A 27,572-nucleotide genomic window follows, 5' to 3' on the forward strand; every position below is an offset into this window, starting at 1 on the left:
CTTAAGAAAGACAAAAGGGCCCGTCCAGGCTTTTGTTTTCACCTGGCGGGCAGTTCAGTTCGCTCTCAGCGTCTGGAGAGAGAAGCCGCGGAGAGAGGAGCTGCTGGTTCCCGTTTTCGGCGTCTTTCCTTTCTGCTGGGAACAACACCGGGGATCCCAAAGCTGCTTTCCCTGCCCTGCTGGAGGCTGGGCTGTGGCCGCCCGCCCCGCTGCTGCTTCGAGCCTTCGCTACGCTGTAGCCGTGCTTGCCCTGCCTGCCTGGAGCCCCGGGGGGTTCCCCTTTTGGATACATCTCGTCTGCCACCCGGGATTTGTGTTTGTGCCTGCCGCTCCAGCCTACCAGTCCAGCCTGCTGTTTCCGAGACTCCGGGACCAGCTGCCCACCGGTTTGTGAAGCTCCTTTGTTCCATCCTTCCCCGGGATCCCAGGGCATCAGAGCAGCCGCGTGCTCCCCGAGCTCGCTCCGGAGCGCCCCCTGCAGCCGCGGGGGAACCATCGCACCTGCCCTGCTCCCCGGGAGCCGCCAGCGATCCCTGTCGGCTGCAAGCGGAACTGCACCCGAGGGGAAATAGCCTGACAGCCGAGAAGGCTGGGACTGGGTTTGTGTTTGCTGTTACTGCCATAGTTGTTGTTGTTTTGTTTGACTAGTTATATATATATATATATATATATATATAGTAAAGAACTGTTATTCCTATTTTCCCACATCTTTGCCTAAAGACCCTTGATTTCAAAATTATAATAACTCAGAGGGAAAGGGGTTATATCTGCCACTCCAAGGGAGGCTTCTGCCTTCCTTAGCAGACACCTGTCTTTCAAACCGAGACAAGCTTCCAAGCCCAATAATGGTTATATGTTCACTGAGGTCTCCTTGGCTGTTACCCCACTCTTCACAGTTCAATATACCTTATACATGTGGGCAAAACAAGTAAAATGGCAGCAAAAATATAAGCTTTCATGTTCAAAACCTGGTTTACATCAGGAGAAAGGTGACTGCACTGATTTTGTTGTTGAGGATAAGAAGAGGAACTAGGCAGTCCCTAGCCCTGATTCCTACTAACCTTACCATGGTTAAACATTTAGGTCTACACAAAAGGAAGGCCAAAGAGCTGTAAAACATCTTCTGGATAAAAAGTCTACAGATCCCATTTGTACAAGTGGGACCTGAGTCCTTCATGTCTGCCACTGCCTTCCCTCAGTCTGCATATGTAAATAAAATGGAGAAAAAACATATTAACATTTTCTTTCCTCTTCCAGTCTCAAGGAGCCATCACACCCAGATAAATCAGGAACTCCAAGCTGTACTGTAATTTAATATAAAATATATAATACAATGGATCTTCTGAGGTGCAACCAGTTCCAAGAAGAAGCAGATGCACCTTGTGATTATTAATTTATTCTAACATTTTTGAAAGGAAGAGATGGGGAGCAATATTGATATGTATGGCAGGTACTGACTAATATCTAAAACCTTTGGCATTACCATATGTTCCTGGAAATAACTGCCAGTGCTATTAGTTGCTGTCATTGATGACAGCATGTAAATGACTATCTAATCTGCATATACAATTAAATAATTAGATGCCATATGTAAGAGCAGTTATTTATAGGTGCAAAATGAGAGAAAAAGTTCAAACTCCATTTTTATAATATATGTTCTCTCAAATCAGATTGTCTTGACCACAGATACAGATCCTTCATTACTGAGTGCCCTATCTTAGGTTAAAAATAATTAAAATCACAATTAATATCTCACAGTATTGATTTTCCCCTGTGCTGCACTGATTCAGTAATGCTTCAAGCCTGCTGGCAGGATGTTATAGCTGCTGTCCACAAAATGTCTGTCAACTTCTGGAGCTCACTACGAACAAAACAAGCCAGGGAAAAACCCATCCCGCTGAAGGTCCGTCCGCTGCATTCAATGAAGGCTTGATCTATTCTTATGAGCAGCTGACCTAGATTCTCTGCTTGAATGAGAGCATTTCCCGGTATCAAGGCTGCTCAGAGTCAGAAATTCACATATTGCTTATCATGAGAGACGGGGGAAAAAAAGGAAGAGGATATACACTTAAGGGAGAGTGATGGCATCCGTTTGCCATAAAAGCTCTATCCGTGTCCCCACAAAGCACTCCCCAACACACTTCTGCTCTCACTTCAGAGTCTGGAAAGGGCTACAGCCCTCCTTACAGCACATGTGACAAGCCAGGCAGCCACGGCTCCGTGGAGAGGCAGAGATGTGCCAAAGCTGTGGAGGACACGCCCGCACAGTGGGGTGGCCAGCTTGCTGCTCTGGAGCCACCTGCAGCTTTCTGGCAGCTCGGAGGCAGCTCCTGCTGGCCGCAAGGCTGTGCTGGATCAAGGACTGCTGCTTCACATCATGCCAAGAGGAAATGGGCCAGCGAGGGCTGCTGAGCCCTACACTGCCAGGTCGTGGTGGGATCCAGCTGCAGAAACAGTACATCCATTACCCTTGGGAAGTTAGAGAGGCCTCAATGAGGCAATGCCATGTCCTACTGGTGGGCCATGCAGGACACTTCTCCTTCTGCCAGTTCTCCAACACATGGGAAGTGCGTCCTGTGGCACTCAATAACGTAAAGATAGTAGTAGACTCAGAGGGACAGGAAGATGGGTCAGCCCTGGGGAAAGGACCTTTTCATCCTGCCTCTGCTGCTGATCCACTTTGCCCTCATCTCCCTGAGATCCTATCAGGCCACTCCACATGCCTGTCTCAGTAATCTTGCATATTAACCAATAATACTCAAAAGACCACTGATCTCTGAGGGTGATCTCCAGGAAATCCAAGGGTGTCCATCACTGTGACAGATGCTACCTTGATACCAGCCCTTGATGGCTGCTGTCACTGTTGTCATTGATGCTGAGCTGCCCACAGAGAGCAGTTCCAGGTCCAGGCCAGGGCCCGAACAACATCCACTCAGATGGGATGAGAAGGACTTGGCAGGCAGGGGCAACTCTCTCATGTGCCCCAAGGTACAGCTCCTGCCCCAGGGCTATGCTGCAGTGCTGGCCACAGGGACAAGGACAGGAGCACAGACTGAGTCCTCGGGGTGGGCAGGAGCTGGGCAGTCAAGGGTAATTTCCTTCAATACCAAAATGTTTCAATCTGCACCACAGATGAAGACAGAAAGCTAAACTTGCACACACAAATTCAGGTCCACAGATCACAGAGGTATTCTGCCCATTGTGCAGACATGAACATCCCAGACTGAGGTGGCAGAAGAGGATTTCTGCTCATGTGGACCCTCACTGACTGCACCACACAGATGCAACTTACACATCCAGCCTACACAGAAGGCAAGTGACTGCTGTGGGCCATGCTGCAAGCGAGAATTCCCCCAGCCCCTCTCCTCTGAAACCTCCAGAGGGGCCACCAAGAATCACAGAATCGTGGAATATGCTGCCTTGGAAGGGACTCACAAGAATCATTCCCAAGAAGTCCATCTCCTGGCCCTGCACAGGACATCCCCAAGAGATACCATGTGCCCAAGAGAATTGTCCATAGAAGAGACTATAAGAGCTGTTTAATCACCTCTCAATTCAGATCTGGTTTAGCAAATGCAAAAACTCCACCAAGCAATGGGTTTTCCTCACCAACATTTTTTTTTTTTTTTTTTGCACATGGGCAACATGCAAACTAGGTCACTATTATTCCTACCAAAACACTTGCTATGGGTGTTATTTTTAGAAAACCATGTGATTGTCTGACTTTTATTTATGAGCACACAGAAAGATCCACTGTATATTTTCCTGTCTGTCCTGTTTGGGGTAGTTTGTTTTTTTAGTTCTTTGGGTAGGTTGCTGAGATCTGGGGCCTCTTTTTAAAAGGCAAATTCAGACTATCAAGAGACCTTGCAGGTCGCATGCCTTGGCAGTCAATGAAACAAAGCACAGGCAGCAGTGAGCAAATCAAACCAGACAAGAACACGGAGAGACTATGAAAAAGCAAGACAGTGACACAGGTAAAAAGGGATGAGGATATGGAGCAGAAAAGATGCCGGGGGTCATGGGAGATGGGGAATCAGGCAGAGCTGGAAGGATAAAAGAAAACGCATATCTTCACAACTCCTGAAAGGGTATACCCAAGACCTCAGCAATCAGACAAAAGTCAGCAGGAGAACCCAGTTCAGTGAACAGAAGACTTGTCCAGAGATTCGAGTTTATTTTCTGAGAGCTCTTCTTACCTCCTTGGCACAAACAAAACAAATCAAGGAAACAAAATCCTGCGCCAGCTTTTCATTCAGCAGGTTAGTGGTCACAACCCTGACAGACATCCATCAGACAAACAAGCCAGGGGAGAGGGCCCCTATAGCCAGCACCTTCTGTGTCCAGATCTCTACTTGCCTGGCTTTCACCTGGCCTATCTGGGGAATCCAGAGTTTTTGCCCAGTGCTTAAGTCTTCAGACTATCCAGGTTCTGAGGAGGTGAGTCTTTCCACGAACTGCAGGCCATGGCCAGTGTGAAGAAGTGTACTTCTTCTATAAGCAGAAAAAAGACACGGGAACAGGCACTGTCCTTCCTCTCAAGTGAATACAGATACCTAAAATAGGCCAGTCAAGCAGCACACCAGCACTGCCTCTTTCTCTTCATCAGCAGCAGAAGGAATTCAGAATGCGTAGCTCAGGCACTAATGTGTGTATGTCAGAGCAGATGAACCACAGCCTAAATTTCCAGAAATTAACCACAACAAAGAATGTCAGGAACCCGTCTCCAGGCCCCAGGAACCCGTCACCCGTCTCCACTCACATGCAAAAAACAGATGTATATGATCTGGGACAGCACAGGGTCAGCTGCATGGCTCATGAGTCACGGTTGTGATGGGCAGATCACACAATGGAACGGGCAAGAGTTGCTTGCTAGGGTGAGTCACCTCAGCAAGAGGGAAGTTCCACATAGAATCCTCCTTGCCCACCTCCCCAGAACATTACCATCAGCCCAGAGCTTCTGCACAGCTGGGAAACAACTCTGGTTCTTGGTTCCAAAGCTGAGCAAGGAACATCGGAATTTGCTGCTGAGAGGATGAAAGCATGGGGACAATCTTCTCCTGCCACAGAGAAAGGGAAGAGGTTGAGCTGGCTGGGAGAATCTGGTGTTTGCTGACACCTTTTCTGCCTCTGCCTCTGCCCAAGACCTGCTGCCCCAGAATTAGGGGCCTTTTGGGGTCTCAAGTGCCTCTTTGGCAATCCACCACACATAGCAGACTAAAATTCATTAAAGTTGCTTTCATCTGTCCTTTTCTATTGATCTCAAGCCCTGAAACTCCCATCCCAAGCATCCTGCCTCCCTCAGGTAACTGCTGGTACCATCTAGGTACCTGCAAAAAGGAACAAGAACTTCAAAAGAAACAACACAGGCGGAGACAAAGACAACTGGAGCAGATACAACTCACCTTCCAAATTCCAAATAACATTTCTTCCTCCAGCAAGACCATGCTGCCACAGAGCATCAGGTACACACTGCAGATGGAGTTACACAAACTACATCTTCCATGCAGGACAGGCAACAGCAGGTTATCCTGCAAAGAGAAGCAGCACAAATGAACAGGGAAAGGGCAGGCCCCTTACACATGGCATAGCGTTGGCACTCAACTCTGTGTCTGAGGCAGAGAGCAAGAATGATATTCAGGAATGCTCAGAGGTGTTTTAAGAACATGGGACATATTCTGAAAGCTGGAATGGCCTGGTTGATACAAGCTGGCTGGAGGGTTAGCCATGCTTCACTACATTCATCTAACATTGATGTGCCACATGTTTCTAATATTGCTCCTGGGGAAACCACTGGTTTGGGACAAACATTATGAGGACAGCTTCTTATACCCCAAATTTTCCATTTTTTTCCATCCCTCATATAATACTCACACACAGATCGCTTCTGCTGTCTATAACCTGCAACACCTCGCATGTGATGTTGCACTGAATTTTCTGTAACCATATTTTCGGGGGGATCAATTAATTCCCATATACTTAATCAGTACATGTTTATATAATTATACATGCATTCTCTATCTTATCGTTTAAACCAGCAGGCTAATACTCCCTTGAAAAAGAACTGAAAGCAGCAATTATTCACTGCACTCTTTAATGGCAAAAACAGATTTGCAGCCATTTCAGAAATTACACAGTCAGTAGTTGGTGCCAGAGTCCCGTTTAGCTCAAGATCCTTTTGTAACAATGACAAACAATAGCTTCTTCCTCATTTATCTGGCTTCCCTTAAGAGGAAGAATTCATGTTACAAAGGAAGGGCTACATAATCACGCCTTACTTGCTCAAGGTACACAGGACTTTCACAAGTCCCTTAGAAATTTCAGTATTCACAACACCCATGGAAGTTATGAGCAGCTGAAGGAAAAGAGTCTGATCTTGGTAACAGAAGAAGTACTAATGAGTGCAGGACAATAGGCACAGGCCAACAAAAAGCAGAAGGAAAGGTGTAACAGGAGCTGGGTTATCAGCTGTGCTGTAACAGGAGAGCTGGTGCAAGCCTGCTCTGTAGCCCACCAGCACCATGCATGGTGTCTCTCAAGGTCACAGAGCCACCCCAGAAGCTGAAGGTGGTGCAGAGGTGAGAAATGCCACTCCTCTATTCTTGCTAAATCGAAAGCACCAGTCTTCTCCTCCTCTCACCAAAGTGATGTTCCCCTCACTGTTACCTCTCCTCATGGGAATGTTATGTGTCATTCCAGTACAAAGCTGCTGGGAGACCAAGTTCAAAATCACATCAGACTCATTCTTTAAATATCCCTTTTTTCTTTCTTTTTTTATTTTTTTTGCAAGCATGAAATGAAGACTTTGTGTCTTTTTCAGAGAGGGCAATGTTTTATTTAAAAATGGCCTGCCAGCACCATGAATTTTACATGACAGAAGCTCCATCCCACAACATATTTAAACCTCTCCTCGTTAGTCATCAGAGCTCTGATCCTTCAGCCAGAAGATGTGGCATATCCCACCAGGATTCCTGGCACAGGGTCCAACTAATGTTGTTCACAGGCCTATCCCTTCTCCCTACTGACCACCCTTGAAACACAGCCTGCCCTGAAGCATTGCCTTAGAGGAGACAGATCTGCTGCATCAGCTCCTGCCTGCAATGTGTCCCACTGAAACGCCCCCCCACACAGGCTGTTTGGAATACACAGATGTGAGCAGAGATTTGGCAGGGCTAGCAGAGCATCCTATCTGTTGCAAGGCCTCTGTAGGTCACAGATAAGCAAACCCAGGCAAGGGTAATGCTGGGCACATAGATATACAAGCAAAACAAGACAGGCAGCAGACGTCTGCCCATGATTTTGCATCTAGTGCAGAACTCATTGGTGACTGTGGAGTCATACTTAGTAATGAGTGTCCAGAAAGCCCAGATTTTACAGTAAACCGAACGTATTCAATTCTCAATTAGCCATGGAAGATTAGCTGGGTTGGGGATTAACCAGACACTCCCTCCCCATAGCAACCACAGCTACAGCACCATGGCACCACACATAGAACACGAGCCCCTGGCCTGTGCCCCACTTTCACCTCAGCAGGTTAAAGCTGTCCCCACTCAGGACAGAAACTGGCAGGTTTCTTACAATCCTTTCACCTGTAGAAGACCTGAACAAGTTCTTATCCCCTAAATAACATATAGCCTGTACAAGCCAGGATCTGTTTTATCTAGGTTACCCATGCCACATTTTCTTCAATGGCTGAAAGCTGACGATAATTACATGAAGCAGCCAATACCAAAACAAGAACACACCACATAGCCCGCAAAAGCTGTCCCAAGCACTAGGCAGCTGGTGTGCTGACACTGTTGCCTATGTGCTGAGTAATGATGTCTCACTATTTCTTTGTGCTCCCTTACCCATCTCTTTCCATCTGTTGTTCCTTGGCATCCATTTGGATCATATGCTGCTCAAAGCAGGGCTTTCTGTTAGCACCTAGGAGATAATCTGTGACAGGGCACTGCAAAAATCAGTCTGGTTGATTCATGTGAGTAATTAGTGAACTGGAGTCGATGCTGTCAAGGACATGTGTATGAATGGGTTAAATATGCTGTGTCTGGACGGAAAACGTGACTCGTAAGTGTTACTAACATTATTCTTTCTCATGTCCATAAACCTATGTAAGAAATGGGAGAAATGGAGTGGGTAGAAAAAGACAGCAGGCTGGCGGGCAAGTATCTCTCAAATACAAATGCACTAAATTATGGGTACATAGATCAGATGCTGAGAAGAGCAGAGCATTTGCAACTCCTACACACAGCCCCATTTCTTCTCTTATAGCTATTAACTTTGCATGCTTCTCCGTTTTGTTTTTGCTTCATCTTTCACATACATAGCCCAAGACTTGGATCTTACCTGCACGTATCCCAGTGACTTCCTGGCATGTCATGTGCATGCACAGCTACACCCACACATTGAGGCATCTCTTTCTCTGCCTTCTGTACATGCTGATAGTGCAACTACACCAGTCACCAGGACAACAGTCACAGCCTGTCAAACTGATAAGAAGTTGGCTTGTTGGGTTCATGCTCTGAAAGAGAGCAAGACAGGGGCAATAAATGTAATACTCAGCGGTGAACTGCAAATGACATTTGGTTTTCCCCTTAGGGAGCTGAAATGAGAACGAACATGAGAGTAACAAAGAAAGAAGAGAGTCTGAAGAGGCTTGCTGTTTAACTTTTAAAGCTCCACAGTTAATGGGAAATGGGAAAGATTCAAGTAAGACACAGGGTTGGAGCTCAGACGTGGGGCTTGTCTCAGCCCTCTCATGAAAAGGCAAATAGTTCCAAATTCCCAAAAGTGACCAAAGCTACTGTCACGCCAAGGGGCTCAGAGGTTGTCACTACTGGGCACCACAGTAGGGGGCAACTAAAAGAAATAAGCACTTACACTGCTAGAATTGCCTCTCACTAAGAGCAGCCAGGCCTGCTATAGGACTGTGCTACCTCAGGCCAATGCCCAACATGTCTCCTGGCTGGATCTGAATGAACTGCAGGAGGAGGAAGCTATCTCTTCCCGCAAAACAGCCCCGCCAAACAGTGCCGAGCTGAATACAGAACTGGGGCATGCCATTCAAGAAAACTATTTTGCCAAACAGGAATTTTGTGGTTATGGAAGTCAAGTTATCATCCAAATTCCTGAATGCTGTCAAATCTCAGGGAAGCACAGAACTGGTATCTCTCACGTTCAGTCTTACAACTTCAAGGTCCATAGTCTGACCATTTTGCCAGTGCAGAAATAGATATGAAAGACAGTCTGAAAAGAAAACCAGTTGTAACTCCAACTGAAGTCTATTTTATCACGTTATCTATGGCCTATGGCAGGAGTAATTTATCAAAGTGGCAAAGCCTTGTCACAACAAAAAGGAACTGCACATATCCAGGTGAAGTACAAGAACTCTGGTAAGACTATCCCTCTAAAACTGATAAGAAACACTCTCCTGTCTCTTTGAGAGATACTCATGGACAGAGCAGGGCTTCAACCAAAGCAAGACTTGCACTAGCTGTGTTCAAAATAAGGTCTGAAAATCCAGGTCACACTGGTCAAGCTGTAATCTAAATGGGAACAGAGAAGCAATACAAATACTGGCAGACAACAGCTGGTGATAAAGGGGTAGGTGATGGTTAAACGTCTCCTCTCCACTTCTTCCTCAACACAGACGAAGAACTTGAGTATCTATATCCTGTCTCTCAGCTGTGATTCAGCTGTGAATTCTTGTGATGGAAAGGTGCCCCAGCATTCAGAAACTCTCTCCATCCCCTAGCCTGCATATAAGGGAAAGGGGAACTTCAAGCCAGCTGCACAAATATCTCTGATTTGGCTGGAGATGAGATACACACTATGGTCCAACACATTCAAGGCCTTTCTAAGCACAACAAACCAATGCCAAGAAACAGAAAAATGTCATCAAGGCCATATAGTTTGGTTTCTTGCATTTGTTTTGCATCTCCCTCAAAACAGGCAGGCAGAATGCAGGGAGACAAAGAGGCCTTTCTCAGCGAGCAGCATGGCGTGCAGTCCTGGGTCACCTCAGGCAGCTGTCTGTCTGCCCAGTCCCCTTTACCCTGTTTAGATTGTAGCTGCACCCTTTCAGTATCAAGATGTGGATACTTAATGCATGCTCACCTCTGCCCCAAGCTACACACTGTTTCTGCTTAGCTAATGCTTTTGTTGGCAGGCTCAGCCAGGCAAGTCAGAGTTCAGCTTGCACCCCAATCAGCTGAAGCACAGATGACTGGCTCTGGGAAATGCTGCAGAGGCACGGCCAAAATGAACTGAAATCGCTTACAAGGAGCTGCAAATTGCCCTGTGTTGGTACTCAGCCAGTTTGATTCTGGCCCATGACTGGGCATCCAGCCACAGCCAAAGGACAAATCAAAATAAACAAACCAGAAGTTTCTTTCAGGGACATATTATGAAGAGATTTTCAAAGCAGGATTTAAGAACAGAATACTGTCTGTCCATGCCTTAACTGCATGGACAGCACAATGACAGGCCCTCTAAAAAGCTTTAAATGCAGTCAGTGCCAGTGGGAAATGGACAACATAAAAGACACAGAACAAGACTTAAGACATATATGGCTTTTCACAGCTCTGGCACAGCTCTCCCATGCAAGCAATGCATGCCAAGCTTTCAAGAGTGGTCAGAGTAAATGGCTAAAGCCTAGCTGGTCCTGAGTACAGGCTTAAGACTGACTTTGTTTTGTCTGATATTTTTATTTATTTGTTGAGAAGCAGTCATTAGTTATCACTCTATGAAAGAGACCACTGTGGGAAACCCATGACCACTAACTCTCCTTTGATTCATGTGTTCTCATCAGCAGGTCTTTGGAAGAATACATTGTACAGCCTTTTGTGCAATAGCCCTGTGCAGAGTCCACAGATGTAGGGAGACAGACCTCCCCAACACTGATCATGTCTTCCAAAGATTCCTAAGGAGATATGTTGAGATAGGTTAGAATCAGTATGAGAAACACAACACTATTTGCAGATCTGAAGCATGATAGGTAAACAGGCAAAAATCAGGCAAATCTGCTACAACCCAAAGTAAGCTACAGAGCTGCTTTTAAGACCTTTGCTAGGGTAAGAGAAGCCCTGAGTGGCTCGCTCTATAGCAGGTTTGTGCTGACTCTCAAGCAGCCTAGCCAGCAGGCTGGGACTTGGCAGCCCACCAGTACTTTGCCTGTTTCCCTGCTGCTCCAGGATGTGAGTGAGCTGTGAGCGATCTGCCTGCACACATCCCAGCATATGCCTTCTGTGCACCAGAGTTAGCACAGCGCTGGACAAGGTGCAGGGGACAAGCTGTTCATGCTCCTGCCCACTCAAATGTTTCTCAGGGTGTAGAACTCAGTAGCTCAGGACTCTCTGCAGAGGAACTCAGTGGGACTCCCTCACATCTGTGAGAGGAGAAATTTCAGGCTTCATCTTTATGACTCAGCTGTTTACTGTAAGTCTCTGGCATTGAGATTCACAATTCATAATCTATAAAATGAAAAGAAGTTTTATCAAACGTCTACTATAAACATCCTTCAGAGCACACAGACCCACACAGAGACTTACCCTCAGAGCATATAGACTAAAGTATCAAAACCCTTTGTCGCAGCACTCTGTGTCTCAGTGCACCAGAAAAAAAAAAAAGCAAGCAGGGAAACTAAAGGCTTTCTTTAGCCACATTAGGTGCAACCAATCAAAAGAACTGGATATCTACTAACAAAAAATAACCATTTATATGTCTTTGAAGACAGAAGTATTATATCTATATGTCCACAATCAGGGATAAGTACACAAAGCTAGTGCCAGGAAAGATATCTCAGAAGTAAAGCCTCTGAGTTAAACCAGCATATTATCCACAGGTATAAAATGCTGCATCTCCATGGACTTGAATGTGCTCACATGTATTTACACACAACCTTCAAGATCCCACCTGCACGCACACACCCCCTTCCTAACTTCATCTAGAAGACACTATTCATCCATCACCTGGTCATCCATTAATCTGTCAAATGCCTGTGCTGGTTTCAGCTGGGATAGAGTTAATTTGCTTCACAAGGGCGAGTACAGGGATATGTTTTGGATGTGCAAGCAATCAGAAAGGAGAAGAGCTGTGTATTTATTACACATTTCTGAATAAGTCATGCCAAATATCTAGGACAAACAATACATTAAACCCTAAAGAACCCTTTGAAAGCTTTTTGTCTGCTGGAGGCAATAATGAAAATGTAACATGATAGAAAGGGAACAGTAAATCATTCATGAGAATGATTAAAAACTAACTGTCGTTGAGATGCAGCAAAACAGCACTGAAAACAGCCAGAGTATTTTTTGATCATCTCATCTTTTAAAGGTTGGAGTGGTTGTGAGGAACTTTAAGAAGTCCTGCTTTGTGTCCTTTATTGCAAAGAAGACATAGCAGATACAAAATCTGTGGAGAATCGTACAGCCCCAAGTTGCAGCTTATTCAGATGCCTCATGTCCACGTCAGGCACTGAAGTAAAAATGCTACTGTGCATGAAATAAGTTGTGCAAATAAGCCTTAAGGGATCTTAGGGACACTGGTGAAATAAGTATAAATTAGACTAAGTGCTGAATAATGCTTTATACATGTGATCTCACATGCACACAATCATTTTGGAATCCTAAAATCAAGTTCTGAAAGAACTACAGTGTCAAAATGTTCACAGCTACCACATAATGTAATGCAGTTGTTGGTGCCACAGTTTCCCAGATGAGTGTGGTAGCCACAAATTGTGTTATCATTAGTATTTATTTTAGATCCCTTCAACTCTATGAAAAGGCCTGTTTCAGGAAAGCTTGTCTCCTAAGACTATCCCAGGTAAAAAACTCAAAAACAATCAATGTGGATAAGATTTTCATTCTTCAAATAACACCCTTGAGCTTCAAGGGAAAATTCACCCTACGTTATGCCTTTGAACCTTCACTGGCCCGACTGTGTGTCTTAAGACTTTTGAAAAACTGATTTTGGAAACAACTCAAGTAAAGTCCTTGTAAGAAAGTTTTGCCTTCAGTGTCTCCTGGATTATTCTCAAAAGAAAAAAGTCTACATCAAGTCAGTAAAATCATGCCAGACTTCACTTCATAGTCAGCACCATGTTTGACCCGGATGCATATTCAAGGATTTTTTTAGCCTCATTTCTTAAACAAACAAGAAAGACTTATGCAATGGTGGTGTGTGTGTTTGTGTGTGAGTATGCACTTGCCTGTGTCTTCAGCACCATTTACCTGTTCCTGAACCCCCTGCATAATTCCAAACACAGTGACATTCACAGGTAGAGCGAGACATTATTAGTGCTTCAAGTCGGCTTTTATTAGGTGTCAAAGAATCCCCACAGGTCAAAACCAGACTTAATTTATTACACCACTCTTGGAAACCATGTGTGTTATTGGCTATTTTAATATTGCTACTAGTCTGTGTAATACCCTGAGCATACATAACGCTTGGTATATGCAAACCATAGGACAAAGTTTCTGCCTCTATTTTCCTATTTAAGTAGCATTCCCCCTGCTTTGTTTTGTAGTTTGGGAAATAATTTACTTTAGTAATATAAATATTTGAGCTGCAAACCACCAGAGCGTTCAAAGCCTTTGGCACTGCATGGCAGTCATGTATTACTTGCTTCATTACAAAAGGTAGTCCTTGTGTTTTTATTAAAAAGCTGGCACCAGCTGTACTCAAGCTGCTGGCCAAACATACCAAACAAGCAGCAAATTCTCAACCATGATGTACAAATTCAACATTATCCTCTAAGACCTGTAGTTCCCTGCAAAATACCTTCAACGTTGCAAGAGAGGCAACTCTTTAGGGATTTAAAATCAGACTTCAGAGAAAAAAGTATTTTCTGTGATGTGTCTGTCTGTCTCCAAATGCACAGCACTGCCCTATCAGCCAAGCAGTGCCTTCAAAGGTTTTGTTTTGGATAACATGAAAATTTTCCTTTGCCTTCAAAACTGGCTTTTCCTTTCCTTTCAGCACAAGCATCAGGGATAACTTATCCTCTTCCTAGATCTGCCAGCAGAAGCACAAACTTAATCCTTACGTGGGTCTCAGTACTGCCTCCAAACCTCAGCTCTCCCAGCAATGCCCTCATCATGTCATAAAGAAAAGAAACTCCTCCATGCTCAAATGGCTGAACAGATGAGCAAAACTTGCTGCACCTGGCAGTGCAGACCCCTAGAAACAAGCTCAGCAGACACATTTTGGCTCACAGGAGAAGGGCTTTGAGAGCACTTAAGATCTCCAGGGTCTCCCCAGACTGGGAGGGGGTTTGGAGACAGGCTGTCAATACCAGGGGCTACTACACCTTTCCCTTCGGAAAAGTAGAAAACCAATAGGTAGCTCTAAGTACTCATTACTCTTTTTTACTACTTAGAATTAACATCTGCTGGGAAATCTATACTGATAATCACAGCACTGGTTGCCAGACCACAAGAAGCCAAAGAAACAGGGTGAAGGAGGATTAGTCTGTGGAGGTGTTGGCAAAGCACATGACAGCTGCAGAGGATGCAAGCAATTCCTTTAATGAAACGGAAGTGCAAATTGCTAAAATGATACTGAAAGAGAGATTTAAAGCAAGAGCAGATTTTGATGTCTGAAGCTTGACTGACAAGAAGCAGGGAAATGTAAATGCAGTGGTTACTAATGGGCATAATGAACAGGCAGGTAGCTTTGACAGCATGTTCTCAGCTGGAAGCTGTATTCCCAGGGACTCCTTATCTTCCATATCCACTTCTTTCAGCAACCATATAAATGTAGCAGGCAGATTTGCCAACCACAGGCATGCAACTGCTGGATAATGGTAGTGGTTGCCAGTTCGGCCCGTAGCCAAAGCTGCTACCTGGACAAACTGAGAAAACCTGGATTCCCTGATTCCTATCACCAGCTCTTCCACCTACTGCTGAGACACACAGAGAAAAGACAGGTCTCCAAGGCAGGGACTTCACTGCTATCAAATACTGGTTTATGTTCTGCAGAGAAGCTGTTTGCTTCTCCTTGCTGAGGTAACTCCCTTACATAGGCAGACATACACCAGAAGAGAAAGAAGGAGGGTACAGGGAACCTCACTGGTGACAAGACCAGATTTGGGGCAGAGTTTACCTCATGCTGTCAGCTCACACTGAGGCCTTTCAGGACACTCAGACCCAAACACCACCTGGGAGATTTTTGCATTTCTGCATAGTAATAGAAGCAACAAAAATAACAACCATAAATAATGGCTACATGTGTGTCTAACGCCACACACTTGCTCTCATGTTTTTCTCTGTTTACTAATTCCTGAGCTACTAACAATAGCTAGCAGGAATGATGGTGCTACAGAGCATGGAAAGGAAAGCATTTCACAAAGTGAACTTCCCCAAGATGACCAGTGAGGTGCCGGACAGAAATTACTGTGAAGCTCCTGAACAGTAAAACCAGAATTAACCTCTGCCCTTGTGACTGATCAATGTCTAGTGTCAACCCCGATGGATTTTGGACCCACCCTTCCCTAAAGATTACCTATTCCAACCTAGAATGTAAATAATTAAGCTTTCTCTACACATTGCCAAGATAGGAAGAAGAAAGGCTATTTCTATTCCACGTAACTATAGATAAGCTTGGCCCTCCTTCTATCTCCTGAAATTACAGCCAAAGCTGTGAAGATGGCATGAGGAGGAATCCCTTACTCAGGTGCTAATGTTCCTGCCTGCACTGGATGAAATAAGAGCTCTGACCCAGCCACTGGGAGATAACACACGCAGCAGAGACAAAACATTCTTCAAGGCCAGGGCTACCAAGAGGGCATTGCATTACTGTTATGTTTACAGCCAGCCACACCACTGATAGTGGACAAACTTGCTGAATAAACCACAGACAGGACACAAAGTTGCCAATCAGAGATAAAGAGGACACATCATAACTGTTCAGATTACCACTTTGTGAAGATTTTAAATATGTTAAGAATTTCAGTAGAGTTTTGATTATGCTGTATTGTCACAGTCATTGACTCTTGGTTATTTCTAATAAAAACTGGCTAAAGCAACATAGAACAAACTTGGATTGTTCAAGGCTGAACTCAGTAATAATAAAGCATTTCTGTGATAAGGAAATGCACCCTAAATTCAACTGTGGAAAACTTCCTATTCTTAGAGATTAAACCATTTGCAAAACCTGACTTACTAATGTAATTTAAAATGTCATACCTACAAGAGTATACATAGTTTCTGTCAATAAAATACAAAGTACACAAGCAGTCTGGATTTTGAAAGTCACACAAGCAATGTGAACTATGAACTTCAGGATTCATGAAATCGTGATATTTTAAAGTGGGAGGAGAGAAAATATTTTTCTGTCTTGTCCACACCATGAAATATTAAAATGAACAAACTGTAAATATTAAGATTCAGTAAAAATATTTGGGATGCAACATTCAATATTAATGAATTTTCTGCTGAGGAAAAAATCAACAATGAGGCACCATGAAGTCAATAATCCCCAGTTTTAGTCTTGTTTGCATAATCCAGGAGAACATCATGTGACTTCACCTGGATGAGACCTGCTCTTTGCAGAAGAATCACCATCTTAAAAGGGACCTCTTTAACTTTTGTCAATTTATGTACTATACATAAAAAAGTATCTTTCTTTATGATGGTAATCGCAAGGGTTCAGAGTTTTTCATTAAATCAAATAGTACCAAATCCAGGGTCTCTTTCCAAGCAGCTCACTAAGTGGTGTTGGCAACAGTATCCTGCTCGTAATTTATTAACCCCCTAGGTGTTGTAACACAGAGCTAAAGCCACAGACAGGAGGCATTTAGCAAGTTTTATGTGCCACATATTTTTACAGCAAAGGATTTCCTGAGGTGCTTTTCTTGCCTTCCACTTTTTTATGACTTTTTTTCCGTCATGGTAACTGCCAAGCCTCACAAACTTTGGAGATGCTTCCTTATTTTGCCCTAACACTCTCTCTTGTTTCAGAAAGTGTTGCTGTGCATTTATCAAGGAGACAATTAACATATCCTGAGGAATTTTTACGTTTTTCAAATGCTGATTGTGAAGCCCAAGACAAACTTACATGATGGACTCTCCATCACCAGAAGTGTCCAAGGCCAGGTTGGATGTTGCTGGTCTGGTGGAAGGTGTCCCTGTCCATGGTGAGGGGTTAGAACTAGATTATCTTTAAGGTCCCTTCCAAGCCAAACCATTCCATGATGCTTTACAGGGCAGTGTCCTGGCTAGAAAGACCAGCTATTCCATGTGCTGAAAGGAGACGTAGCAAGGGCAGCTGCCACAATGAGGGTTTTGATAGAAAACACCAAGATGTGCACATTTATCTCTGGTTGCTCCAGCTGAGGAAACAAGATTTTTTACTGTTGTTGTGTGCCACTGGAAGTGGCAGTAGCCCTGCTTTTGTGACTTCTAAGAAAGCCTTGTTTATCAGCCAGCTTCCTGAGTGCAGTTCTTCTGCATATCAGACCAAAAATGTTCAGTATGTACTTCAAGGTTCAACAGGAGGGGTATCTCCTTTGACCACATCAATGTGATATCAAAGTCAGCCAGGAAAACTAGGCATCAAAACTACCTTCAGGCAGGAAGAGATTTAGAGTACATAACACTATTTAATGTCACTACTAGTTTTATTGTCGCTCCCTCTCTTTTCCTCTATACTCCCACAGAGCCATCAAGAAGCTTTACGTTACTGAGTAAGACAGTGATAGGAACTGAGGAGCATTGTTCTGCTGGGGAGTGTTTATAGGGGTAAGGCAGGTGGTTATCCACTCAACTCACAGTCAGAAAAAAAATTCTTTCCCACTTGAACATTATTGACACTCTAAAATACCCAAAACATGGAATTCCTGTGATATTGGAAGAGTGAAGGTGGAAGAAGATGGGAAAGAATACATAACAGGGAAGAAAGGACGCATGTTTTCTGCTTTTGACGTGAAAATAAATCCAAACGTGTTTCATTCAGGGCCTCAATTCAGCTACAAAGGCCTGGCAACATTTTCCACTAAGAACAGAGTACATGCATATGACAATTGTGTCATCCTTTGTAAGGCAGCCCAGAGCCACCCAACGCTGAGCCTTTATGACACCGGGGTTAAGTAACAGGCTCTTCCCCACACCCCAAAAGCCGGCTATGCAGGAAAAACACAACTTATTCAGCAATTTAATTGCTTCAAATCACTTGTAATATAACTTGTAACATAGTTGCTAAGATGTCAAGCGTTGGGTCACTGCCCTCCAGGGAGCAGCTCGCCCCCCGGGGCAGTGTCCCGGCACTCCGGGCAGGACGGAGGGGCCGGAGGGGCCGGGGAGGCCCGGAGCGCCCTCAACCCCAGCCGGCCCCTCGGCCCCGCCGCACCGGCCCGGCCCGGCCCGCGCAGCCCCGACCCCCCCGCCCCGCGCTCTCTCGCGAGACTCGGTCGCTGTAGACGCGATGTCCTTTGGGGCACTGGCGAGGGGAGGGCACGGGGGGGAGGGAGGCAAAGCCTTGATTGATAGCGGTCTTCACCAATGGGTGGGGGGAGCGGCGGGGCCTTAGCCAATAGCTTCGCTGCGAGCCGAACAGCGAGCCAATAGCGATAGCGGGGGGCGGGGCGCGCCGCTGGCTGATTGATCCCAGCTCTGGCGTTGTTCAGTCGGAGCGAGAACATTCTAGAGGTGAGTTCGGGGCAGCCATTGCCGGGTCCCGTCCGCCGCCCCCTCCTGCCTCAGCTGCGCGCTGCTCGCCGCCTCTCCCTCCCCCCTTCCCTCTTCTCCCCCCTCCTCCTCCTCCCTCTCCCTCACAGGTGCCGCCGCTAACGATGCTCCTGATTGTGTCTTGCCCGCAGATTGCCCGGCACCGCTCTCCCTGGTGATACCGCCCGCTCCAGGACGCCGGGACCCGGAGGCTGCGGCGTCCGCCTCCGCCTCCCTCTCCCGTCTGGATATAAGCGCCCCCTCGGCCCTATTCTCCTCTCACAATCGGCTTCGTCGCAGCCCGGGGCGAGCAGCGTTGGGTTTATGTCTTTATTGGACGAAAACGGTGAGTGTTAGTAGTGGGCTACGGTGGGTGGGGGCAGCGGGGTGAGAGTGGGAGGAACGGGCGGTTGAGGCTGGGCTGGGGCCTGAGGCTGCCGGTGAACGGTGGATATTGGCAAAGGTTTTGTGTAACGAAGCGTCCGGGACTTTGACGGGAGAGGAAAGAGAAGCACTGTGGGGGGGGCGGTGGAAAACAAACAACAAAAAAACCCACAACAAAATTTAAATCTAAAAGCCGTAGATCTTCAGCTGCAGGGTAATTGTTTGGTGGGGGGGGGGGGCTTTTTTTTTTTTTTTAATTATTTATTTATATTCATTTCGCCGCCGCCATGCGACGAGACAAGATGGCGGCGGCGGGGCCGCGCCTCCCGCGCTGTGGCGGGGGGGGGGGGGCGGTGGCGCAGTTCCCACCGGCCGCGGGGGGGGCGCTCGGCCCCTCTCCCGAGGGGCGGCCCCGGGGGACACGCGGGGGGCGGCCCGGGGCGTGGGGGGGCGGTGGAGCGCCCCCGTCCCGCGGCGCGGCGCATGCGCGGCCGGGGGTGACTCCCCCACGGCTCCCAGCGCTGACTCAGTGCTTAATTGCTGCATTTATGACTCACCGCGAGAGGGGCGGGGACGCGGCGCTGTGCGGCAGGGAGTCGGTCTGCCTTCCCGCTCTCTCCTCCGTGCGCGGCATATAGGGGGGTGGTGCTTGGCATGAGGTGTCGTAGGGACCAGGAGAGGGAGCTTCAGCCTGCAGCAGACAAATGCTGTACTCTGGAAGGAGGGAAAACCGGCACGCTTCTTCTGGGAACTCGGTCACCGAGAGAGCTGCTTCCTCAGCACTTCTGCAAACGCGTGGTCAGGTTACGTGGTGGTTCTTTTTAGACATCCTGGGGAAGGAAACCGTGTGTTTTAAACGGAGTCCGTAGTGTACTTTTTGCTGAGGAAGGGTAAAATTGCATCAGGGCTAATAATGTAGAACACAAGGCACGTACCAGTCTATCTGCTTATTGTGTAAAGAAGTTGTAAACCTGACCAGAGGGGTTCAGATCGTGTTGCACCATAGGCGGCACGCTCTCACACATAAATACAAAGAAGGCTTTTTTAATGTGCCAACGCTTCTGTCATTAACGATAACAACATGATGACGTGTCAGGATAGCCATGCTCTGTAGTTAGGGTTGCTTGTGTAGTCAACCGGTTGTGGCTTAAATACTCTTAGATCTGATTATAGAGGCACGTGTTAATTTAAATATGTAAATACTGCTCAAGGCAACGTTAATAATAGGATTCATCCTCCTTCCCCTTCCTCCCCTTCCTCCCTTCCCCCAAGAAAAAAATCAACTGGAAAAGCTGCTGCACTGCTCTGTACCTCTGCATTGCTAGGCTTTCTACAGTGAAGCAACTTCTGTCAGACTTTATCAGGCTTATTGTTAAGTCAGAACTCAACAGAAGCTGCTATGAGAATCCATAAGTGAGAGGGAGAATTACGTAATTTTCAACTCTTTTCCACTCCGATCCAAAAACTGGTAAGCCATGTACAAACTATGTTGGGCTACAGATTGCTGCTGCTTCATCTTACTTATATTTCTCAACATTTTGGCAGACTTCAGTTTATGTGATAGGTTCATGCTATGATACGGAATTTAAAATGGATTTCCAAATCTTCCTCCTGATTTCCTGTGCCCTTCAGTCTGAAACCATACCACATGACCCTTATGGGGCAAGTCACTGGTCTGCATAATAAATCAGAGTGTGCTCTTCCTTAGTGATCCCAGAACTCCTTCAGGAGTTAATTGTATAAAAAAGTAGTCCTAAGCTGTTTAGTGGTTTTAGGGTAGTTAGAGAGGGTGGAAAGCTTTGTGGTGTAGTTAAAGAAAAGTTCCTTAGCAGTACAATCCAAGGCTGTTGTTTTCAGTTCCATAGGTTGAAGAAAGCTGTAGCATAACAAATGTACTTTTCCCTTTTTCTCACCCTAGATACAATCCCTTAAATAGCTTTGTAGCAAAAGTAGATTGACGTACATCAAGCTAAACTTAAATTTTTTTTGTTTGTTAACACTTGCAGAGCTGTTGCGCAGCCACTGGTACCTGTATTGGGGAAACATAGCATACAAGCAAGAACCTTACAGCCTCAGTGGCGAAAATTTTTTCATGTCAGAGACCGAGAACTCTTGCAGTCGTTTATGTCATCCCGTCTTCTCCAGACAGAAGATACCAAAAAACTGCAATCAAAGATCTCTTCATCTTATTGATAAAGCTACTAATAAGGCAAAATGTCTGTCAACGTCAACCGCAGTGTTTCAGATCAGTTCTATCGCTACAAAATGCCCCGTCTGATTGCCAAGGTAACTTCCTAAGCAGCTGTAAGCAGGGAGTGTTCTCCCATGACTGGTTCTCCCAGGAGGGCAAAGAGGCAATGATAATGCTTGGCCGCTCAGGGGAGGGAAGGTGTCTGCTCCTTCAGTGTCCACATAAGTGCACATTAGGTCCTGGAAGGAGATGCACTTCAAAGCAGAATTTTGGTGTAGTTTAATGGGAAATGCACGCTGGGCTTGGCTGTTGCAGGCATTTAACCTTAAACCATTATTTGTTCTCTAGGTGGAGGGCAAAGGAAATGGAATAAAGACGGTTATAGTCAACATGGTTGACGTTGCAAAGGCGCTTAATCGGCCTCCAACGTGTAAGTAGTAGTGTGGAATGACACAGCATTTTTTAATGCTTTTGTGTTTGAAGTGGTAGTGTTAATTAGCTAATAAAGCATTAATACTGTCTTCAAAGATTTGTAAGAAAGAAACATGATTATCTTGGGTTGAAATAATGGACAGAGAGAAGCAATAGCCTATTTACTTGCTGTTAAAGAATCATAGTGAAGATATGAACATGGCAGTGACTATAATGCTTTCTTTACAGATCCTACCAAATTTTTTGGTTGTGAGCTGGGAGCACAGACCCAGTTTGATGTTAAGAATGACCGTTACATTGTCAATGGATCTCATGAGGCGAATAAGCTGCAAGACATGTTGGATGGATTCATTAAAAAATTTGTTCTCTGTCCTGAGTGTGAGAATCCTGAAACTGATCTGGTGAGTGCTCTCTGTCCACATCAACAGTGTCACTATGGAAACACTATATTAAATGTTTGTAGAAGTAGTGCAAAGTTAAAAGCAGACTTAAAAACAGGTATAGCAGTATCTATGAGCAGAAAATCAAGTACACGTTCTTGCACCCTTTGGGAAGGTTTTACATTTCTAATAGTTCCTAAATTATGAGATAAATTGCTACTTTTAAACTTTGTCTTCAGGGGGTGATAACAAAGTATTTAAACCTCTACCTTAATAATTTGGAGATAATCATGTAGACATTAGGTTTTAATGCATAATTGTTCTGTAAGATCTAAATTCACTGGAGATTGTTGTCTCTTACAGCATGTCAATCCTAAGAAACAAACTATAGGTAACTCTTGCAAAGCCTGTGGCTATCGAGGCATGCTTGACACAAACCATAAACTCTGCACGTTCATTCTCAAAAACCCTCCTGGTAAGTGCCTTTTCTTTACTTCTGGGGATAAAGAGAACTTCTGTATTAGTGGTGTTATGGAAGTAGAAAAATAAGTGGCTCGCATCTAATTGATGTAAGCAGGCACTAGCATACTCTAGAGTATGTTTAAGGATCAAGATGAAGTAGCTGTGCTGGTAGTCTCTTTCCTCATTATATTGTGTCCTTCCGAAGTAGAGCTATTTGTTAAAAGCTGGATTTCCCTGTGCAGGACTAAACTTAGGAGGAAGGAAGGTAGTTAGCAGTAGCTCATGGCAGTTGTTCCTTTAAATCAGTGTTAAGTGTGAGAGTAGGTTGTAAAAACTGTAGTAAATGCGAACTGTAATCTGTGCAAGCAACACTCTGTAGTAAGCATCCAGTTGCCTGCTGCAATTTGAGCTTGCTAGAATAGAAAAGTCTAACCTATTCCAGGGGTCTCTGCTTTGTGAGGTCACCTGTTATATAGACTTGGACAATCTTGGTGACAGACAAGATTTTGGCTGCAACTGGGGTTTCCCCACCAGATGTACATCTTCCCTGAGTGTGTTTTGGGATGGGTACTACCCATAACTTACAGCTGATGAAAGCATCCAAACCCACTTGGGGATATGGCAGAGGTGCAGGGACTTTCTAGTTTGCTCTAGTTCATAGAACAAAACATTAAAATTCACTTGCAGAAAGTGGTGACACTGGTACAGGAAAGAAAGAAAAGGAGAAGAAGAACAGAAAAGGCAAGGACAAAGAGAATGGTTCTGTGTCCAGCAATGAGACACTTCCACCCCCACCACCAGAGGAGATTACTCCTCCACAGGTTGTGGTAAGTAGAAGGGAAAGTGGGGAGATAAGGGTGTATGGTGTCTTGCTCCGATTTAAACCTTTGAAATCACTGGCATTCCTTGCTAGTCAACATTGCGCCTAAAGGTCTTACTGTATCTGGAACTTAGTGCTGGAATAGAAGGATCCCTGATTCTCCTCTACAGCAGCTTTATCAGCTCATCAGTACTAGGGTTTGTGCTCCTTGCTAAGTGAAAGCTGCCTGTCCTTTATCACTTCTTTTCAGGCACCTGGATTGTCTCTTGTGTACTAGGTAGAATGGTAGAACTGCAGTTCAAGTAGCTCTACAGATGGCTATAGACTCAGGTCTAGCTTCCATTACTTCTTTCCTGTTTGCACTTTCTCCATGGTCTTTGACTTGCAAATTGTACTATAAGCATTTCTTTAGTTTTATAAAAGTGCTGTCATGTCTGTATAATTTCTACCATCGCCTAATAGTAAGCCGGCAGTAATACTGTGTGAATCTCTTGTTTTACTTTTGTATTTTAGGAGGAGGAGGATGATGATGACTGGGGTGAGGACACAACAGAAGAGGCCCAGAGGCGTAGAATGGATGAAATCAGTGACCATGCAAAGAACCTCACACTTAGTGAAGACCTGGAAAGAACTGTGGAGGAGAGAGTCAACTTACTATTTGATTTTGTAAAGGTAACTATTCTATGGTTGTTTGCTTGATATAACTACTCAGATGTAGTGGTACAAAATGTTTGTAAGGAAACTAAAAGCAACGTGCTCAAGCTTCTGCAGAGTACTGGTTCTACCAGTGGTGGGAAGGGAAGAGTGCAAAGAGTATTAATGCAGACCTCAAGTGGCATTAAAATGTTTCTCTCTGCACCTGTTTCCCTCTAGAAAAAGAAGGAAGAAGGTGTCATCGATACTTCTGACAAAGACATTGTAGCAGAAGCAGAGAGACTGGATGTAAAGGCTATGGGCCCACTTGTTCTCACTGAAGTCCTTTTTGACGAAAAGATTCGTGAACAAATAAGAAAATACAGACGTCACTTCCTTCGTGTAAGCCATCTCTTCTGCACTCATTGTGACAACTGTTTGGAGTTTTGTAGCAGTTGCTTGGTACTATGGGCAAGAATTCTTGGGTTTTTGTAGTGTTTTACTTTTAAACCCCTCCTTAGCTGGGGGCAACTGCTGGGAAAGATTGTATGAACTATTGTAAACTCCACAATCATAGAGCTGCTTCTGCTCTCTGTTCAGTCTGGAGAGAAAGTAAAAAAGCTCATTCAGTCACTTTTGCTTTTATCACAATTCTAGTTCTGCCACAACAACAAGAAAGCTCAGAGGTACCTTCTCCATGGCTTTGAGTGTGTGGTAGCCATGCATCAGTCTCAGCTTATTTCAAAAATACCACATATTTTGAAGGAAATGTATGATGCAGATCTTCTGGAAGAAGAAGTCATCCTTGGCTGGGCAGAAAAGGTAAAGGGCAGTATGTAATGTACTGTAGCAGTTAAAACACCTGAAGGTAGCCTGTTGAATCTGGCTTCTCCATTCTGGTGTAGCTTGTGCAGTGAGAAGCCTCCTTTGCAAAAACAGGCTATGGAAGGCAGTGGGTGAGGTTAGAGTTCCAATTTAAGCAGTTTGGGTACAGTCTGGTGTAAACTCCTTCAGTGTTCACATGAAGTCTCTGTCTTTCAGGCCTCAAAGAAATACGTTTCAAAGGAGCTTGCCAAAGAAATCCGTGTCAAAGCAGAACCATTTATTAAATGGCTAAAGGAAGCTGAAGAAGAATCTTCCGGTAATGAAGAAGAGGATGAAGATGAAAACATAGAGGTAGGAAAGGTTCATTTACTGTCAGCAGCTCCAAGGTTGCACCTGCATGCTTAAGTCTTGTAACCTTGTCCTGGTGCATTCTGAAAGGGATTACTTGGGATATTACTGTGCATGCTGGGAACAGGAGGAACGTTCCATTTACAATGTTTTGTCAGCATTGTTGCTAATTGTTGTCAGTTGTCTATCTGACATCACTGTAATAACTGAAGTGCACCTGGATAGCCCAGGACTGTACCATTCCATAGTGACAGTCTCTTGCACACTAGCAGCTCATGGAGTGTAAGGTTGACCGGAGGTATTGAGCATCGAGTCTCATGTTCTAGATGAGTTGGTGAGGGTGTGTTTGTTAAGCTGATGGCAGAATAACCAGTTTCCTCACAGTTCAGGCCTAGGTAAATTCTGTTGGTTACACTCCAGCTGGCTGTGGCTGGGAGTGTTTTCACACGGGGATTGATTGTTCTCTTCCCAGCATTCTATTATTCTGCTCTGGGATGTGAGATGCTTCTTCCTCCCCGGTGCACGTGCACAGCTCTGCCTTACAAAGCAGCATGATGAGTGGTGCATGGCCATGGTCAGGAGGGTGGTTGTGTGGTTGGGTGTTGGAATTACTCCAGTGCTTAGTGGCAGTAGGTGCTGTAGTTAAAGGAATGTCTTGTCTCCACAGGTGGTGTACTCCACAACTGCCAGTGTACCTAAAGTTGAAACTGTGAAGCCTGCAAACAATAAAGATGATGATATTGATATTGATGCCATTTAAAGTGATGCAACATAGCTTCCAGCATAGTAATGCAAACTTCTCTGCGTTTTCTGCCAGAAGTGTGACTTGTATGTGCACAAGCTGAAATGGCTTAACGTCCTGCTACTTTGTACTCTAAAATGTATCTTTTTACTGTGACTGGTCTTGTGTAACTAAGCCTAATACCAAGGAGTCAGCACGTCGGTGAACTGATCTAGTTTGCAACTGGCATGTTCTATTTTGTTTTTCTAACTTGTGTTGGACACATACTTGGAGCACATTTATACAGTTGTGGAAATAAAGGATTTGGTTTTGGTCAATCTTCATTTATGCCTCAACCCCCTTATTGCTTTTCCAAGTAAGTATTTACACAGCTCAGTGAAATTTGCAAAGCTTGTCACACAATGACAATCTCCAGAATAAGACAACAAAAACCCCACCTTAACCCTCGAGACTGTTCCAACAGTGGAGATTTGAAACCTGGGCAAGAAGCAGGTGTTGGGTAAGCAACAGTGTGCAGCTGCCAGCTTCTTAAAACAGGACAGCTGTCTGTGTTCTTATCTTTGCAGGCTTGGGATTTTTTTAAGCAAACTTCCACTGGTGTTCACTACATGAGTTGCATTTTGGCTTGGGTTTTTTTTCCTTTCCTATGGTTTTCAACAGCTCCAAATCCAGGATTAAAACTGCAGGAGCTGCTACTGCTGCAGTTGGTGTGTACTGCTCCTGAGGAGCCCAGCTGTTGCTGTGTGTCCAGCTGTGCAGTGTCACCATGGCACAGGCCAAGTGGTGTCCAGCTCCAGCCTCATCGGGGGAGGGAGGGGCAGAGGAGGAGATCTGGTACCTCAAGCCCAAGAAGTCCCCGAAGTTCACTTGCTTATCTCTGGAAGTGAGTGTCCTAAATGCCAGTGTTGAGGAATCAGATTATTTTTAGAAATGCCGAATGAAAAACCTGGGCCATCAAAATCAGGAACCTGGTACGACATGGTGTGTGACAGGTTTTGGCCAGGGAGGAGCTAAGGGTGGGGGTTTTGTTGCCCTTCACAGCTGCCTGCTGGGAAAATTGAGTGGCAAGAGAGTGGGTTTGGGGTTTTTTGTTAGATTCAGTATGAGAAGTTTTGAGAGATCAAGGCTGCACTGCACAGTGAGCTGCTTTTTCTAGTCAGGTTATTCTGGCAGAATTTGGACAAAGATTGTGCTTGGATAATTACAGCAGGGGTGACTTGGGCTGCAGGTTCTGCTGTTCTGCAGTGTTGTGTTGCATGTGGCCCTGGCAGTGAGTCGTCACTTGGCACTAGCAGGTGTGGCAAACAGCGCTAGAACGATGGGGTAAAGCCCTGAAGCATTTGAAAGTCCCCTTTTATCTTACATGGACTTTTATTGCAGTAATGTAAAAAATACAAGAATTAACATTTTTAATTTAGAGACAGGTTTATTCCTGGCTTCTTTTGTCCAAAGAAAATCTGTTCTCCACTGGGTTTAAACCAGGTTTGTTTCCGAAGTGTCCATTTTCATGCATGTTTGGGAACCTGGAAGATGAATTACTAAGCCCTGTGTGCCCTGGCAGGAAGACCTGTTCTCCTGGTGCAGGCTCATGCCTCCCTTGTGTAGCTGTTGTGAGCACACCCTGTTACTCTCATGACCAGAAGGTTTCTGGCTGAAGGTTTTTTGTGGTGTTGGCTGCTCCCAGTTGAGACAC

At 45.1% G+C, this 27,572-nt stretch overlaps 1 protein-coding gene, 1 long non-coding RNA gene and 1 other non-coding gene across 6 annotated transcripts; 2 read left to right on the forward strand and 1 right to left on the reverse strand.

Moving 5' to 3' along the window:
- Positions 1 to 4,167: 4,167 nt before the first annotated feature.
- LOC138111877 (uncharacterized) lies at positions 4,168 to 8,432 on the reverse strand. 2 transcript variants are annotated; one of them, XR_011151487.1, is made up of 4 exons: positions 8,347 to 8,432; positions 5,406 to 5,531; positions 4,763 to 5,060; positions 4,168 to 4,494 (listed from the first exon to the last, which is right to left on the reverse strand). It is a non-coding gene; the product is annotated as an uncharacterized lncRNA (long non-coding RNA). The 2 variants fall into 2 exon arrangements; XR_011151486.1 differs by having other exon boundaries at positions 4,168 to 5,060.
- A 10,136-nt stretch (positions 8,433 to 18,568) lies between these two features.
- Positions 18,569 to 26,202, forward strand: EIF5 (eukaryotic translation initiation factor 5). 3 transcript variants are annotated; one of them, XM_069018349.1, is made up of 12 exons: positions 18,569 to 18,644; positions 18,815 to 19,008; positions 21,053 to 21,332; positions 21,586 to 21,667; positions 21,898 to 22,070; positions 22,413 to 22,524; positions 23,199 to 23,338; positions 23,845 to 24,003; positions 24,205 to 24,366; positions 24,622 to 24,786; positions 25,006 to 25,140; positions 25,805 to 26,202. In XM_069018349.1, exons 3-12 carry the CDS (start codon positions 21,261 to 21,263, stop codon positions 25,895 to 25,897), a joined length of 1,293 nt encoding a protein of 430 aa, XP_068874450.1. In that variant the 5' UTR covers positions 18,569 to 18,644; positions 18,815 to 19,008; positions 21,053 to 21,260; the 3' UTR covers positions 25,898 to 26,202. The 3 variants fall into 3 exon arrangements, with proteins under 3 accessions (XP_068874450.1, XP_068874451.1, XP_068874449.1); XM_069018350.1 differs by lacking the exon at positions 18,569 to 18,644 and adding an exon at positions 20,319 to 20,514 and having other exon boundaries at positions 18,656 to 19,008; XM_069018348.1 differs by lacking the exon at positions 18,569 to 18,644 and having other exon boundaries at positions 18,656 to 19,008.
- On the forward strand, positions 22,875 to 22,998 carry LOC138112140 (small nucleolar RNA SNORA28). The gene has a single exon (XR_011151571.1). It is a non-coding gene; the product is annotated as a small nucleolar RNA SNORA28 (small nucleolar RNA).
- Positions 26,203 to 27,572: the final 1,370 nt, after the last annotated feature.

The sequence above is a fragment of the Aphelocoma coerulescens genome, chromosome 5 (genome assembly GCF_041296385.1).
Source record: "Aphelocoma coerulescens isolate FSJ_1873_10779 chromosome 5, UR_Acoe_1.0, whole genome shotgun sequence".
Classification (NCBI taxonomy): domain Eukaryota; kingdom Metazoa; phylum Chordata; class Aves; order Passeriformes; family Corvidae; genus Aphelocoma; species Aphelocoma coerulescens.

What these genes read in the sequence shown, in the direction of transcription:
- EIF5 (XM_069018349.1), top strand. Translation starts at nt 21,261, where the DNA reads ATGTCTGTCAACGTCAACCGCAGTGTTTCAGATCAGTTCTATCGCTAC. An exon ending in TGCCCCGTCTGATTGCCAAG is followed by an intron (nt 21,333 to 21,585) that starts GTAACTTCCTAA and finishes TTTGTTCTCTAG; the next exon opens with GTGGAGGGCAAAGGAAATGG. An exon ending in ATGAAGATGAAAACATAGAG is followed by an intron (nt 25,141 to 25,804) that starts GTAGGAAAGGTT and finishes TTGTCTCCACAG; the next exon opens with GTGGTGTACTCCACAACTGC.